A 14,472-nucleotide genomic window follows, 5' to 3' on the forward strand; every position below is an offset into this window, starting at 1 on the left:
GGTAAACACCAGAGCTATACATAATTCTTGCTAACATGGCTTAAAATCAGTCTTGTAGTTTCAATATGGTCAAGAATGTTAAGAGTAAATGGCAATAGTAGTGGTCATACAAGTTCTAAGGTTCTAATTATATCAATTATATAGAGCATAACAAGGAAACCTTACCTGATTTGAAAATATACTGGTAGACTCCATTTATTCATAAATGTGTGATAACTCGGATGTTCTCTAAGCCTCTTTATGCTAGCTTTAGAACCACATAACTTTTCAAACTTGCACAGAAATTCCATACTTGTATTATATTTCTAGAAAAATACATAATAAAAGACAAGTAGTGTTTGTTGCAAAACCATTCAAAGTAGAAATATTCCAGTAAGTAAATTTCACTTGATATACACATGTAAATTGTCAAATGTAAAATTCATTAAACAAGTACAAGAGCAATACAAGCCAATTTTCAACAAGCACAAAACCGAAAGGATGAGTGTAAAAACAGTCTAATAGCTAAACTCGGTTAATAATAAAAATAAAATGCTTTGCAGGGAGCAGTTCAATACATCCACAAAAGTGGAATCTTGAACGTGTGATTTTAATATTTGGCACAGCAAAGGTTTTTGAAATAGAATGAATGAGGTCACCAAAGAACTTATAATATTGCAATTTAATAATGACCTATATTTCAACTTACCTGGTGGAATGCATTAGGATTCCCTGGAGCAAATATGGAGGAAGTTCTTGATTCTATATTGCTGACAACCTCTGGCCAAACTGCATTCACCAGAAAATCATAGCCTCTTACTGTATCTGAGGATCTTAGCACAATAATAAGTGAAATTATATTACTGTATAAAACTCATAGATCATAACTAAATACATGCACTGAAAATCAACTTATTTTCACAAGCAATTTATTTGTTGTTAATTTCGTGAGCAAGAACATAGAATGGAAATAAATTGCCACAAACGAATTGCTTAATTATGGAATACATGTTAAATAAAGTGTTAGTCAGGGATAAAATAGTAGAAAATCTAATTAATATTTTGAAAAGTGAGAACAAGTATACAACCGAACAAGAAATCTGTTAGCAACAGGTTACCAGTGATACCCCTGCTTTTTTGACAAACAGGAAGTGGATGCCATACCAGTACAAAAACAAATTCCATAATTCAGTATAACCATATGAAGCTTTGAATGAAATATCAACAGCCCGTGATTTACAGAAGCTGAAAAATCTGATACCAAAATTTCCACTATGCACTACCTAAAAAATTACTAAGTCGGTCAGTTAACAGGAAGTAGATGAGCAAGGAACCTGCAAAAAGGAGATACAGTACAAGTCATCATGCAAAAGCAATATACCAAATATCTATGCATTCTCCCAAATAGAAGCTGAGAAATCTGTTACAGAAATTTTCATTATGCACCACAAAAAAATTACTAGGTCAATTAGTAAATTTAGACTGCCTTGTCTAGCTGGGCGTAGTTCCTGGATTTTACCATGCTAGCACACGACTTTAGTACACAGTTTTACCAACACCACACGAGACTGTTCCAGCTCATGCTTCTGGTGAATGGGTTGACCAATTTTTTTGAAAACTGGATTGATTATCATTGATTAGATTGGTCAACTTTTAGAATTTAACAAGTGTAAATGTAAATCCAAAATTTACACATGGACTTAACAACAGCCAAAAGTTTAGCCAAAGAAGTAAATAAAAAATGTATTCATAAGCCAAAGTAGTAAAATAAAAGATAGCAAAATAAGGAAAATTAAAAAAAAAAAATAATAAAAAATTATTACATTTGTACTTGGGAGTTTAGCTTTATGACTAGGTATAAACCAGACTTTTTTTTAAGAAGAATGCACCTGACATTACACTACACATGGCTGTAGCTATCAGCGTGGTAGATATGTTTCATCAGCATATGTGTACTTGATTAACAAAAGTAAAAAAATAAATAATAGTAAATAATAAATAAATAAAATGAGAGACTATGTGTATAAATATTTTGCATTGTGGAAACCCATATCAGGTGATTAATTTTATTTTAATTCACTTATATATTATTTTGTTTTTTTATTGAAAAATGAAAGATGATATTATTTAAGACAAATGGTACTGTATGAATATTTTGGTTATGGTTTTATTATGTTAGATACTGATCCTACATATTTATAAGTGTGTCGCACAACCATCTAAAACTGCTCTGCTGAAATCAGTGTCAACATTTAAAAGTTTATCATGATTATACTTATGTTACCTGAATAACATGATAAAAGTGCAAAAATCATTCAAAAATGCAATCAAAAATTTTTCCAAATTTGTACCATTCATAGATTTTGACATACTTTTACATATATATTTAAATTTACAGTATTCACCAATCTGCTTTCATTTTCTAAATAAAAGGCAAAAACTGATAAAAACATCAAAAATGACATTTTCCAGGTCCATATCTCCGAGATGGGTCAATAGATTTTTCTGCAATTTGCACCATCATAGATCTTTACATACTTTTACATATATAATTTTTAAATTTTCAGTAATCTAAAATCATGAATCTGCTTTTGTTTTCAAAATAATAGGCAAAATCTGATAAAAACGTTAAAAATGACACTTTCAATGGTCATAACTCCAAATAAGGTCTACAGATTTTTTTTGATATTTGCACCAAAAATAAATATTGAAATACTGAACAATTTGTCAATTTACATTAATCATCAATCTGCTTACCTTTTTTAAATAATGGGCAAAAACCACCAAAAATATTACCCGTAGCTGCCAGTAAAATTAGCAAAAAAAAAAAAAAAAAAAAAGAAGAAAAAAAAAGAGCAATAACTCCAAAATTGGTAAACTGATTACCTTGAAATTTTCAGGGAAGATGGGGCTCTTTGAGCCAAAGAGACTAAGATATCTCAAATTTCTTCTATCTGTTATGGTTTTTGAGATGTAAACAAACATATATGGTGATACCCCTATATTCTACTTTAGTAACAGCAGCTATAACAGATACAATTTAGGCTGAGCTAAAAATTACTAAGTTGATCGGTTAACAGGAAGTAGATGAGTGATGAACCTGAAAAAGGGAGACACAGTACTACAAGTCATCATGCCAAAGCAATACATGTATAACAAATACCTAAACATTCCCTTCAATAAAAGCAGAGAAATCTGTCATGGGAAAAAACGTTACAGGAGGAAATAAAGGAGACAGGTAAAACAATGCTCCTACAGAGCAGGGTTATGATAAAATAGAATACAGTATGTTAAAAACCTACTTTGGGAAAATTTTAAGAGTTTAAAGAACCTCAATTGATTCTGACTGAAGGACACTTTATTAAATTAGATACTCTTAAGCTTGATTCAAGTGACAGGTGGAATAATGCCTATAATATAAAAAAAAAATTTTACCTCTAGCTTACTGGAGTGATAAAATAGTTATCAATAATTAGCACCTGCCTTTATATAATTTGTTGGAAGACTAATCTAAACTAAAGGCCATAAAGAGCATATATTGCTCAACCGGCCATATCATTTGATCAAATTGATACAGGAAGTTATTCATTTATGGATGTCTCTCTTTACATCTTTCCTGTCATATTTCTAAACCTTTGCTAGCAGAGATATATGCCCAAAATGTGTTACCCAACACAGTTTCAGTGGCGTCTTTGAGCAGCAACCCACCTGACCTATATTAAAAGTGAACCATTTGTAGTGGATATTGAGGTTTAATTACACTTTCAAGTTTCAAAATATTAGAATCTGTGGTTTCACAAAATAGAATACCCCACAATCAGTATACACAAACTTGATGTTTAATAAGTTTCATATTTTGCAGCACGCCAAAATGTATTTTACTATAAGATTTAAAAGGCAGTTAAGCATCTGCAGCTATCTAAGCCAAAAAGCAGTTAATAGTTTGTAGAGGACATCAAGGTAAAAAAATCCTACAAAGTTTCAAAACATTGGCACCTGTGGTTTCAAAGGAATTAGGTGTTAACCTTTGAATATTGGCCAATCAGAAGCTTAGATAGCCTATTACAGCCATTTTGTCTGATCAACTGGAACCATAACAGGTTCCTTCATTCATCATTCTTGCCAAGTTGAGTCAAAATCAGTCATGTTGTTAAGAAAATTATGCAAATTTACAGACTATAGACAACAAACACCAAGTGATGGAATAATCTTAACTAAAGAGACAATAAAACTAGAACAAATATGTCCAAAGGACAAGGATGCCTATGCCAGCCTACACACTCAGTAAGTTCAAACAAAAAAATATTTAATCATTACACAAGTATTACACATCTGAAGCTGTTTACCATATTTAATGTATTTTCCACTGTTCCAATTTATAGAAAATTACACAATTTAAATAGTCTAAAATTTAATTAGACATCCTATAAACAGAAAATTGTCATGCTTCATGAACCATTAAATATTTTTAGCTGATGAAAAAATAAACTTTTTTAAACCAAAGTACACTTAATTCAGAATGACATCAGCTAAACAGGAAGAGTAGAAGATAATGTACAACTTGCAATGCTTAAACTGAATACCAAATGTGTAATCCTTTCTTTTGGATAGTTTCCAAGTTTAAGTTGACACAAATTTATTGGGACAAACATTGGTACATTTTTATGAAGGACTATTTAAAACTAGAATCGAAAGGCAGGTGCTAAACAAAATACACTTGTACATGTACATCTAAGCAGAAAATTTTATCTACATCTGAAATATATTTCCAACACAGGGAGAGTAATGATAAAGCTTAAACTCACTATGTAAAATTAGTATCAGCAAATAAATCCTTCCAGGAGATAAGTTTGAGCTTATTCTTTAAAATATTTCATAATAGATATAAGTGTAAATGAATAATATTAGGGTAATACTGTAAGTGTATTGTTGAAAAATAATACCTGTACGTGTAATAGGGTAAGGAGAAAAATATGACACCGAACCTAGCATTTTCAACACCCTGCCCTACATTTACTTACAGGCTGTATCATCAACAATACACCCTGATAGTGGTACTAATTATTTTATCCTGCAACACAAAAGCAAAGTATTGATTTTAGATGATAAAAAGTTCATAAGAATATCTCTCCTGATGGAATTAATTATCTTATTGCTTTCTATTCTCAGAGAATATCATTCACTAAAATGTATTGCTCAGTATAACATTACTTTATAAAGACAAACTGAATGTGCTGTTTCTTAACATAAAACCTGGTTTTTTGTTAAGGACCTTATAACTCTACACAAATTACTGACATACAAGTAAAGAGTGTTATGTACATCAATTATAAGTAAAAATTATAAAATAACTAAAGACAAAAGAACTGAAAGGGTATTTCTGTATAGGATGAAACGTATTGTATGATACATGTAAATGTATATGTTTCCTATAATAAATATATATCCCACAGGCTTACCTTTCTTCTCTTTGTATGAAATATCACAATAGATTACAATTCTTAAAATGATGAGAAACTTTACAAAATTTAAAATCAATCATGGATTAGAATGGTCTGAAATGTGGCACATGTATTTAAACATAAAATATTTTCTTAAAACATTCTGAATATGTTTTTGACATCACTATTTATATATCTTTCGTTCAATGAACAAATTTTTGTAGATGAAAATTTACTCAATATGTGTAATTTATAGCCTTTTGTTTTCTTATTTCTAACAACTTCAGAATAACAGAAAAACCAGTTGATATGCCGCTGAGATACCATCAAAACACTTTCTAATGCAATATATTTTCAAAGTATCTATCATGAAATACATGTATAATAAGTTTTAACTTCATGTGACTTAATTTTTAAAAAATTCTGTATTGCAGGAAGTTTTCATGAGGTTTAAGGAATCACGAATATAAATGTTTCCTTAATTTAAGTCTAAGTCCAGATATTTCACAGTTTTCTCCTGTAGACTGCATCTATGGATTTGAAAATTAAAAACCACAAAAATTTAATAACCATATTCATTTAGCATATAGCAAAATTTTGCACCAGTGAAAATTACCTGCTATACAGTAAAATAATATATCAAAATGTAATATTTACCCAGTTGTCACATCCCTGAGGATTTTACAATGAAGAGGAATAAAGTCTAAAATCTTCCCAAACATCCCATGAAGTTGATTAACCTTTAAATACTGCTCAGTCACAACCTAAAACAAACAAAACATTAACCATGAACCAAGACAATCTTTCCTAATCTTTTAACTACATGTATTAAGTTCAAGCATTGAGAATTTAGATCAAAGATGTCTTTTGCACCCTTCTTTACTTATGATGTCCTTGTCTCTTGTTAAATAGAAGTTCATGTTTGGCCAGGTAAACATTTTTGTCACAATATTGCTACCATGAGAATGAGAAATTGTAGAGAAAAGTGAGAAGACAAAGTATGGACACTACAGCTGAATCTTGATATTCCAGACAGAGTCAATGTGAAAATACAACTCGTAGTACCAATATGCTTTACTGAACTGACACAAAATAAATTCACACAAATGCCTCTAAGCATAAATGAACATTATAAATGAGGAAAACCCCCCTTTGAGACCCTCTTATAATAGGATCCAGATTAAATTACATTTTTACCAAATCAAAACTTATTTAAATCAAAGGTCCAAACATAAGATACAAAAAAAACAGGACAGTAACCTCAATTGAGTCCATGTAATGGTAAAGGGAAAAAACAGAAGAGTAACCTCAATTGAGTCCATGTAATGGTAAAAGAAAAGGAAAAAAAAACAGAACAGTAACCTCATTTGAGTCAATGTAAATGGTAAAGGAAAAAAAACAGAACTGTAACCTTATTTGAGTCAATGTAATGGTAAGGGAAAAAACAGAACAGTAACCTCATTTGAGTCCATTAAAATGGTAAAGGAAAAAAAAAACAACATTAAGATATAAAATTAAAATGGCAGGTGCTCAACAGCCATTATACCTTATAATCATTTTCTGACAGTTTCACTACTTTTAAGTTACTAAGGAGAAGTTTTGGAATAATAAATCATCTGGATTAAATTGCACAATGACATTATCTCATTATTGTACCTGAGAAGATCCATAAAAATCTATTCTGCAGTTTCAGAAGAATGGGTACAAAATGGGTATCCCATCCTATCTTTCCTAGTCAATGACAAGTTTTGTCACTGTAAACCCTAAATGAATTTTAAGACAGAACATAAGACAGAACTTTGCAGAAATACAGTTTTCTCTTTGAAATATCCTCCAAATGAAGAAAGAAATGTAAAAGGAATCTGTCTTTTGTAGCAGAATTTAAAGATCTACCCAATTTTAGGGCCTCAGGGGATATTAATTGTAAACAAACAGTGTTACCCCCATAAAATAAAGTTTTTTATATATTCATTTTTATTTCATTTATCATTTATGACAGGTGTGGATACAGATGCATATTGTCAGATTTAAATAGATTGAATTTAAATAGCACATGTACAGTAAAATGGATGTGGAAAAAACGAAACTATACTCGGTTCACTATATGATTTAATCTTCATGATCATGTGATGTCAATCAATTTGTGGTGGTGGGGGTTAAGAATTTTGCAAGGTTGTCATGCCTGAAGTTTAGTTTGAGTCACATATAAAGAAAGTCCAGTTTTTTTTTTATTGTTTTTCATATATAAATGTATGATAAGAAATGACATTTTACCTTTTCCATATAAGGACGGACAACATTGATTCTGAAAAGATTTTCTGCATCTTTTATTTTGTCTATCAAAGCATATGTCCTTAAACACTGTTGTAAAATTTCCATGTTTCCATTTTCTAATCCATCAACAAAATGTCCCTCTAAACTGTACTGCAATGTGGTAGTAATAGTTGTAATTCTCTGAAAAAAAACCCAACCCTTTGTTGTGAAAGTATATGTCATAAAATACCAAAAAGCAAGGTTATATTAATAGATAGCATTTTGTTTTATTTCATAATTTTCTAATAGAGATACAATAAGTTGAATCTCTAAGAACATACAAAAAATATGGGTGTTCAAACTTAAACATTATTGTCCTTATTCTCAATTTTAGCACTTCAGTTTTGTTTGTTATTGCTTCAAGATGCATGAAACACCATTTTAAAAAGTTAAAAAATTCAACAATAAACAATTTCCGAATCCCTTTCAGTAATACATACTGGTCTGATTTTATCCACTAAGGCATGACCTTTACTTTTGGTGACATTGAACTGTAATTTGTTAAACTCATTTGCTACTCTCTCTATCAACTGTCCAGTTAATGCTCTGAAAATTCAAATCAAGTGTTATTAAGTCATTATTGATGTGAAATTAATTCATAACATATATTTACTGACTTAATGCATTGGAAGAATTTTATGGTTACTTGATATATGACTTTATTACTGTTTATTAAATGTATCACATAATTTGACTCAAAAGTTAATACATAGTACAAACTAAAAAGACTTTTGTATTCCTTTTATGCCATCTCAAACATCAAATGAAAGTTTTCCAATCTTTTATACTTTTTGAAATAGTAGGAAAAAAATTTTTTTTACTGGTATGATAGATTTCTAAGGACAATAATTCTTATACAAACAATCTAACTTTCTCCCCATTTATTATTATTTTGCATACTCACACACAATATAATAATAAATGAGGAGCAAGTGAGGGATATAATTTTAATTAGATTGATATAAAGAGTAATTGTACAGATCAACTAAGTTCATTTTTTGTATGATCATTTCATTAGTTGAAAGTTTCTTCCTGTCTGTTTACATATTCAAAATAGAAGCCAAATTGGAAAAAAAATTATTATTTTGGGCATTTTAAGTAAGGAAATGTAATACAAATTCAATTCAATTGAGGTTTTTATAGAGCTAATCAAGTATACTGTATTTACCCCCTTTAATTGCCCAATCAAACATATCAGTAGAAAATTGTTTACACTTTTATATAAACAAGATATTTACGTAAGTCTGTTTAAAAACCTGTTCAAGAAAAAGGCCAATTAAGACTAAATTCAGTTTTAATACCAGTACACTTTTTAGTCCATTTTTGGTCCTTACAGATAATCTGAAAGGATCATGACCCCACTAAAACTGGTCTAGAAATAGACAAATAAGACCAAGTTTTTAAATAATGCAGTTTTCCAGCCACCTGTTTACCCTAATTGGTAAGATGGGATCACAACCACAAAAAAAAAATTAACTCTTTTCGTGGTAAATAATTTTGCAAATTCATAGGTCCCATAGACTAATACTCAAGTTATCCCACAATATTATAGTGTCTTGGAACTATGAGACAAAAATGATGCAAAATGTTTGCAGTAGTATAAAAATATATGTCTCTACTTACCCTGGGGATGATTGACTGTCTGAAATTCCCAATAATTTCTCTATCTTCTCAACAGAACTGATGATATTCATTAAACGTTGCAAACATGCCTGGATTATAAAAATAGACTTGTTGGATTGGCTGCGCACAACATATGACCCGAGTGGTCGAACCCCTGAACAGTTGGGACAAGTGTGGACACAATATTAGTTTTTGACACAATTAACCATAAAGACTTACATTTATTGTGCAAACAAAAAATGGTTTGGACACTATAATGCATGAAGTTATAAATTCAATTAAAAATTTTCTAAATCAGACAAAAAATTAAAAAGTTAATTTTTTTGGGCTTGGCCCCTTTGACCCCTTATAACTCAACATTCGTAAGAGATATCTGAAAACTGATTTGAATTTTTATGATGAATTCCAGAAAAAAAAATCTGAAACTGAACCAAAAATAAAAAAGTTGTCTTTTTATGGGAGTGGCCCCTTTGACCCCTTAAAACTAGAAAACTGTCTGAAATGTCTGAAATCTGACTGAAAATGCATGCGGGGATTTCATAAGGCATCCAATAAATTATTTTTATTTTTCATTGGACCAAAAATAAAAAAGTCAATTTTTTCAGGTGTGACCCCTTCGACCCCTTAATACTAGAAAACCTAAAGAGATATCTGACATCTTATTAAAAAAAGCAGGCAGGGATTTTTATGAGGAATCCAATAAAAATAATTTAAAATTGGAACAAAAATGAAAAAAGTTGAATTTTTTTGGTGTTGCCGAATTTTGACCCCCTTTAAGTTGAAGACGATTCAAAACACATTAAATCTGCTGATACAATTAAAAAAGAATAATTAAAAAAAATAGAAAAAAACATTCTAAATAAAACATCTTCAGCCATCAGTTTGGTACCTTTTTCTAAAATGGTAGGGGGCCACAAAGTCTAAATTAAATAGGAACCTTCCCTTAGTGATTAGTAAATCATTTTGAAATTTCAGAACAATTGGTCAACCACAACAGAAGTTATCACACGAAAACAAAGTGTCTCCAGAAGATGACACAAGACAACATTAGATGACTGAAAATTTTTTGCCTTCATATGCAAAAACTAATGCTGATACTGCATTAACATTATAAACTATCAGCTGTGCAACAGAAAAAAAAGATTTATGATGAAATGATTCTACAAACAATAGAGATGAATATAAGGATAAAACACAACAGAAAGGATTCCTGAAATTATTTCAAAAGTATTAAGAGAAAGGGAAAAAATTGTATATATGTATATAATGATAATGTAACAGACCCTATAACAAAGTCAATTAATGAGAGCATACGTTCAAACCTGGAGGTTACAAGAAGCTTGAATTGCTACACTGGATTTACCTTGAATGTTCCAGGAAAAGAAGAAGAAAAGAAACAAATTTTTTAAATATTTATGCTCTCAGTTTTTGGTGTTCTTTGTTGTGTGTGTCTGTTTTCAATGTCTGGTCATTGTCCCTGGATTACATTTTTTTGATTTCCCCTAGAATCTTGGTTCCCTTGATTATTCCTTCAACCAAAATCAGTTTTTCAAAAGGGTTTCAATGGCCACGGTCATGAAAGATGCACCAGAACAGCATCAAAAGTGGATCATGTTTTAAGGTCAACAATCTAATCAAGTTAAACACATAGTTTAAATCTAATAACATTTGACCTACAAAATTTTCCATCAGTAACTGCATGAAGGATCTAAAAAACTCCATTATGTTTTCTGTCCAGATGACCTTTCTGACCAACCAATCGAATGTCAGCTTTCATGATTGTGAAAACATTATTCAAAGGGAAAAAAACAGAGAATTCTGAAAAGGTCATCTGAACACTAAGTAGAATGGAGTGTACTCCTCCTACATGCAGTGGTTCAATGGAACAATTAGGTCTTATTTTAATTAGGTTGATGTAAATTTAACGGAGTTGAACTTTAAAATTGACAATTCAGAATTACATAAGCATTCTGAAAATATTGCATGACAATTAAAAGTCCCAGAAGAAAACAGAATGCCAACTTCATACATAAATTGTTTATGAGAAAAGTGTGGAAAACTTAGTCAGCATTAACTTTCAAAAACCAAGGATCACTAATACAAAAAAAAAATCATCGGATTGGAACATCAAACTTAATCTGTAACTTATCAATGTAAAGCAATGTACCAGATATCAAATGTACACCTTCAAGCATGACCAAAAAAGTGTGGAAAGTTGAGTGTTTGCATTAATTTAAATGTACAAGTGTCATACCTCAGTAAACAATCATTTGACCAGAACAAAATTTGACCTTGATCTGCAACTTGTCATGATAAAGCAATGTACCAAATATCGAATATATATCTGCAATCATGATGAAAGAAGTGCAGAAAACTGATTTATGAGACTGACAGGTGAACTGACTGAAGGAGTCCCCTTTAGCGTAAAACATCGGTAGGGAACTAATAAAGCCTCTGCCAGCCATATTGTTCTAACACGAACAAAAAAGAAAGCCCCAATCCATGCAACACTTCAGCCAAATTTAGTTGCTATTGGACAAAAGTTTTCAAAGTTTAACAAAATGTTAAAAATTCAGAAAAGACAATATATGATGGATGTAAAAGCAGTGACATTAGCTCACTTTGACCATTTATTTATCATCTTAAAGGAAATTTTTTTATATTTATCTAATGTCAAAGACTAGACATTACTTTTTTCTCTCTGATCTGCTCTCTCTGTTTTAATTTTTCCTCTACAGCATTTACAGCTTCTTCCATGGCTAGTCGTACAGTCTGGAAAATGATTGAAAACAAAAGATGTATGGAAAAATTCATAATGGATTGATGCATATAAATTAAAAAAGAAATATGTGAAAAAGTAACATATGGATATTGTGTCAATACTGGTGAAATAAAAGGCTTTTTGGAGCACAGCTTGATACAACTGCAGAGATCGATCTTTGAACTATTGGGGGGAGTACAGACATGCCATTCAAGCTTGATACAGCTCTGAATTTGAATGTAATTAAATATTTGACACAGGAAAATTATTTGACCAGATTGCAGTGGCCCATTTTTGACCCTTTATTCCTCAACAACACAAAATCCATCCAGCTGTTTTGAAGAGTTGTACAGTGGGATTATATGTAATAATCATTCCTTAAAAATCAATGGTTAAGGAAGAGTTAAAATGGGTCCTTATCACTCACCTGAGTTCATAGCAAAGTGCATGTTTGTAAGTCTTGCTCTTGTTTCATTTTCTTTCAGGAATTTCCAATGTTGAAATTCGAAGACTGATCTGCATTTCAATGTTGACTTAAAGGATCTCGAAATGCAAAATCTTCTTTTTTATGCTTATCTTAACATTTTTGTCATATAAAACTAGATATTTGTTATTTTTTATCAGTAATTTTACACGAAAAGATGTTTTCCATTTAGTACTGAACTTAAAGCTATGTTAATGACAAATCTCTCTGAATCTCTTTCCATTCTCATGAAACCATGGAGTCACATGACAAGACATAATCATACCTTTTTGAATCCTTAATGCATTCAGATAAATCAAAGTGCTGTTAGCACTAGAGATTTTTAATTCTTGTGAAAGTGTACCACGAACAAAATTTCAAAGATTACCTAATGTAAAATAAAACTGTGATCATACATTTGCATTTTACATATTATTAAGAACTGCTCTTATCCCTAATATGTATAAACTGAATGTCTAACCATACTACAAGTCCAACCTCACACACATTTACGAATTTTGTTCCATTTCACCTTTTTCCCAAAATTTTATACCAGTCCAAAAATCAATGTACATTTACATTCAAAAACTATTTTAACAAAGTATTTACCCTACACTGTAATCTTACTCAAATAAAAAAAAATTCTGCTTAAGAAAATAATTTCCTTGATGAACAAAAGATTTTCAAAAAAATAACACTATTATGAATTTGAATATCCCCGTCAATTTTACTTGGTTAAAATCACTGCTCTTCACTTCCTGTTTTTAATGGTAAAACATTAATGATAGGACAGAGAATTTGACTATTAAGCAAGTTAAATGGAACATTCTTCACACATTATACACTAAATTCCCTGAATGCAAATTTATTACTAAATATCTTTCACTGCCAAAAAGGAGTCCCTCAAATCTTCAGTTGATATGAAGACTAGACCTTAATTTCAAGTGCAGAAATAAAAGAATGTAATTAAGCTGAATAAATGCAAGAAACATATTTACTGGATTTAAAATATGTAATGAATAATATAAAAGGAATTACATTTGGACTATATTTTTGTGCAGTGTTCAGAAATAGTAGGGAAGTTCAAGTGATGGATCAGCGACATAAGGTATTTTAATCCTGAATGATCAAAAACCCCAAAAATATCATACAACAGGTGCACAATGACGATCCCTGAAAGTTTCAAAAAACATCATCGCACAGTTCAGGAAGAACAGGTACTGCTACCATCCATCTCAGCTGATTCATTTGTCATTTATTGTAGATACTCACTGTCACTTGATCCTTCATTTCTCCTAATGGTATGGTAAGATTTGATATTGCTTTGTCCATTCCAACCTACAGGAAAGAAAACAATGTTTGCATTATATTATTTCTTTCGATGTTCCAACTGAATAGAATAGTTACTTCCTATCATTTTCAAGACTAGTCCACTGCAATTCCGACAGCATTAAATTATTTAGTCCCTTTCAAAGACTTAATTGATTTAGACTAATGAAGAGTGAATCTACACATTGAAATTGACAATGTAGTATAGTCATCAATGTGTAATATACATTTTCTTTAAACATGTCTATAAGTACTTATCAAAGAATTTTAATACCAGGGTTTATCAAGCCAAAACATAGCAAACTAGCTTTAATAATCTAAATATAATGTTAGAAGTTGTCATGTTACTAACAGTGTTGGAATTCTCAAATGATGAATATGTCAATAGCAGAAAATAGTTAGTGAGAAAATGCAGTTTTTAGAAACAAATCAAGTTGTACAATATAAAATTAAGTTGGTTTTAATAACAGGAAAATTTCTTTTTCCATTAAAAAGTCAGATACATTGCTGAGTTAAAGAAACATTAATATTGTGGGTGAATCTATTGCATTTCGCTTTTGTTA

General features: G+C 30.5%; 1 protein-coding gene across 1 annotated transcript in view; it reads right to left on the bottom strand.

The window, feature by feature from the left end:
* The window catches only part of LOC148623900 (conserved oligomeric Golgi complex subunit 2-like), a 28,490-nt gene that overhangs the window by 10,214 nt on the left and 3,804 nt on the right, over nucleotides 1–14,472 (bottom strand). The window contains exons 3-10 of the mRNA XM_088566200.1: nucleotides 13,853–13,918; nucleotides 12,048–12,128; nucleotides 9,357–9,445; nucleotides 8,174–8,279; nucleotides 7,695–7,874; nucleotides 6,078–6,184; nucleotides 689–812; nucleotides 166–305 (exon numbers count right to left, since the gene is read on the bottom strand). Coding sequence (XP_088422326.1) covers nucleotides 166–305; nucleotides 689–812; nucleotides 6,078–6,184; nucleotides 7,695–7,874; nucleotides 8,174–8,279; nucleotides 9,357–9,445; nucleotides 12,048–12,128; nucleotides 13,853–13,918 — 893 coding nt within the window. The remainder of the gene's footprint in view (nucleotides 1–165; nucleotides 306–688; nucleotides 813–6,077; nucleotides 6,185–7,694; nucleotides 7,875–8,173; nucleotides 8,280–9,356; nucleotides 9,446–12,047; nucleotides 12,129–13,852; nucleotides 13,919–14,472) is intronic.

The sequence above is a fragment of the Perna viridis genome, chromosome 2, assembly GCF_037379345.1.
Source record: "Perna viridis isolate PV_CMFRI_1.1 ecotype Kerala chromosome 2, ASM3737934v1, whole genome shotgun sequence".
Taxonomy (NCBI): Eukaryota; Metazoa; Mollusca; class Bivalvia; order Mytilida; family Mytilidae; genus Perna; species Perna viridis.